Source organism: Cyprinodon variegatus, unplaced genomic scaffold, assembly GCF_000732505.1.
Source record: "Cyprinodon variegatus isolate N-32 unplaced genomic scaffold, C_variegatus-1.0 Scaffold1194, whole genome shotgun sequence".
NCBI classification, from domain to species: domain Eukaryota; kingdom Metazoa; phylum Chordata; class Actinopteri; order Cyprinodontiformes; family Cyprinodontidae; genus Cyprinodon; species Cyprinodon variegatus.
This window is the reverse complement of record NW_015151647.1, coordinates 188,367-190,316: the sequence shown is the minus strand read 5'-3', so window position 1 is coordinate 190,316 and position 1,950 is coordinate 188,367. Positions and strand designations below refer to the sequence as shown.

The following is a 1,950-nucleotide window of genomic DNA, read 5'->3' as shown; positions in this document are numbered from 1 at the left end:
CTTCAACGGAAGGTTTCCAGATGGATATGCGGAGCAAATCCATCTGGCGGAGTCAGGTTAGGCCTAGACTAATTGACAAGGTGAATCTCGGTTCCCGCGCACAGCATCGATAAACACTACGTGATAAATACTGACCTGATAAATCATTTATAGATCTCAGATTAAGCAAAGTTTTCATAAAAATGTTTACAGAAGAGTGGCAGGAATAAAACTACTTCTTATTTAGTTTCTTCTTTCATATCTTATTCAACTATATAATAGAATACAATTGAATAGAACATCTCTTTATTCTCTCATGTGGTATGTTGAAATATGTCTGTTCTTAGCCTAAAAAGGCTCCAAACGAAGGTTATGAGAGATAAGAATGAGTTACACAGCTTCCTTCATGGCATGAAGGGGAGGACTGCTGTTTTTAGGAGATCCATCTTACCAGTGAAAGATATATTAACCTCACAGCGAACAGACTTGATGAACTCAATTTGTTTTTCCTCCAAATGTTCAAATGTCAGAAAGTTCTTTATGCAGCAGGTGGGTTAGTTCCCTTTGGGGGAGTGTGTGTGTTGGGATTTTTGTAATGTATAAATGTACATACTGAGCTTTGCCCAGTCAGAGCCATATCTCTCCGTCTGAAGACGTTAAATAAATTTAAACCTTTTTCTTGCAAGAAATGCTTCCGCCTCCGCTTCCTAACTCGACAGCCACAATGCGAAAATTCTGGTGTTTACAGCAGCAAAAAGACTATAGAATAAAATGGTGACACCAATGTGGACCTTATAAATAATAATAACATAATTGTGAAGAGCTAAAAAATAAACAAATAAAATGCTGTACTGTGTTTTAACAATATAAAACTGTGCACCTGGAGAATAAATAACCATTTTTACAGTAAATAACAGCAACATCAGAGATGTGCAAAATGACAGCTATGTATTGATTTTTCAAATTTCTTTTTATATTTGTTGTACAAAATGGATATTAACATTTTTGTAGGTTGTAGAGCAATAAATAGCAGAAAAAGCTTTCTCAAGCTTCCCACATATAGTTGGGTAAATCAGACCATTATGGGGCAGATTTAAAGACGCCGTTTTCTACTTTAGGTCAGCTTGTGAAGATGCTGCTTTACACAGAAGTGACGCGGTACCTGGACTTTAAAGTGGTGGAGGGAAGCTTTGTTTACAAAGGAGGGAAGATCTACAAGGTGCCGTCAACTGAGACCGAGGCGCTCGCTTCCAGTAAGACATCGCCTGCAAATATGACCTGTATGGAGGGAATTTTGTTCCATCATTTTTACAAAAAAGCAACAAGTTTTAAAAATAAGAATAATTGAGAAAAATCAATTTAAAAAAATGAAACTTATTAAAAAGATAAAAGCTTCTGATATTAACTTTGCAGTTTTTACTTATATATTATTTTTGTAAATTTTATTTTTTCATATAAATTTTTTAATAAAAAAAAAAAATCTTTTCACATTTCTCTTTCTCAGACTGAGTTTTACGAAATTCATCGTTTTCAAATTATTTTTTACATTCTCTTCACTTCAGGCCCAATGCAAACATTTGCTCTTGACCAATAAAATGTTGTTAATGTCCATCAGACCAATAGGAATACATCTTCACTCTTTACTCCAGTAGAAAATATGATCTTTAAAATGCAATTTTAAAAGTATGTAATTCGGAAAACTCAGTCTGAAACAGAGCAATTAAAAATATATATATACAAATCATAACATTTGAAAAAGAAACATGAAAAGAAAAAAAAAAATACATACTAAGCAATTTAGAAAAACAGAATCTGAGAAAACATCAAAATTACTCCGAAAACCTTTTTTGATTAAGACATTTTTTTTTTCTTATTTTATCTATTTAATTTGAAAGTTTTATTTCTGGATTTCATTTTTTCAAATTACCATTTTCTTTTTCTTTTTTTTTTTTACGGTGTCCTGTCTGGCAA

At 32.6% G+C, this 1,950-nt stretch overlaps 1 protein-coding gene across 1 annotated transcript in view; it reads left to right on the top strand.

Moving 5' to 3' along the window:
• The window catches only part of gdi1 (GDP dissociation inhibitor 1), a 22,350-nt gene that overhangs the window by 7,476 nt on the left and 12,924 nt on the right, over window positions 1-1,950 (top strand). The window contains exon 3 of the mRNA XM_015401222.1: window positions 1,098-1,232. Within this exon, the coding sequence (XP_015256708.1) occupies window positions 1,098-1,232 (135 nt within the window). The remainder of the gene's footprint in view (window positions 1-1,097; window positions 1,233-1,950) is intronic.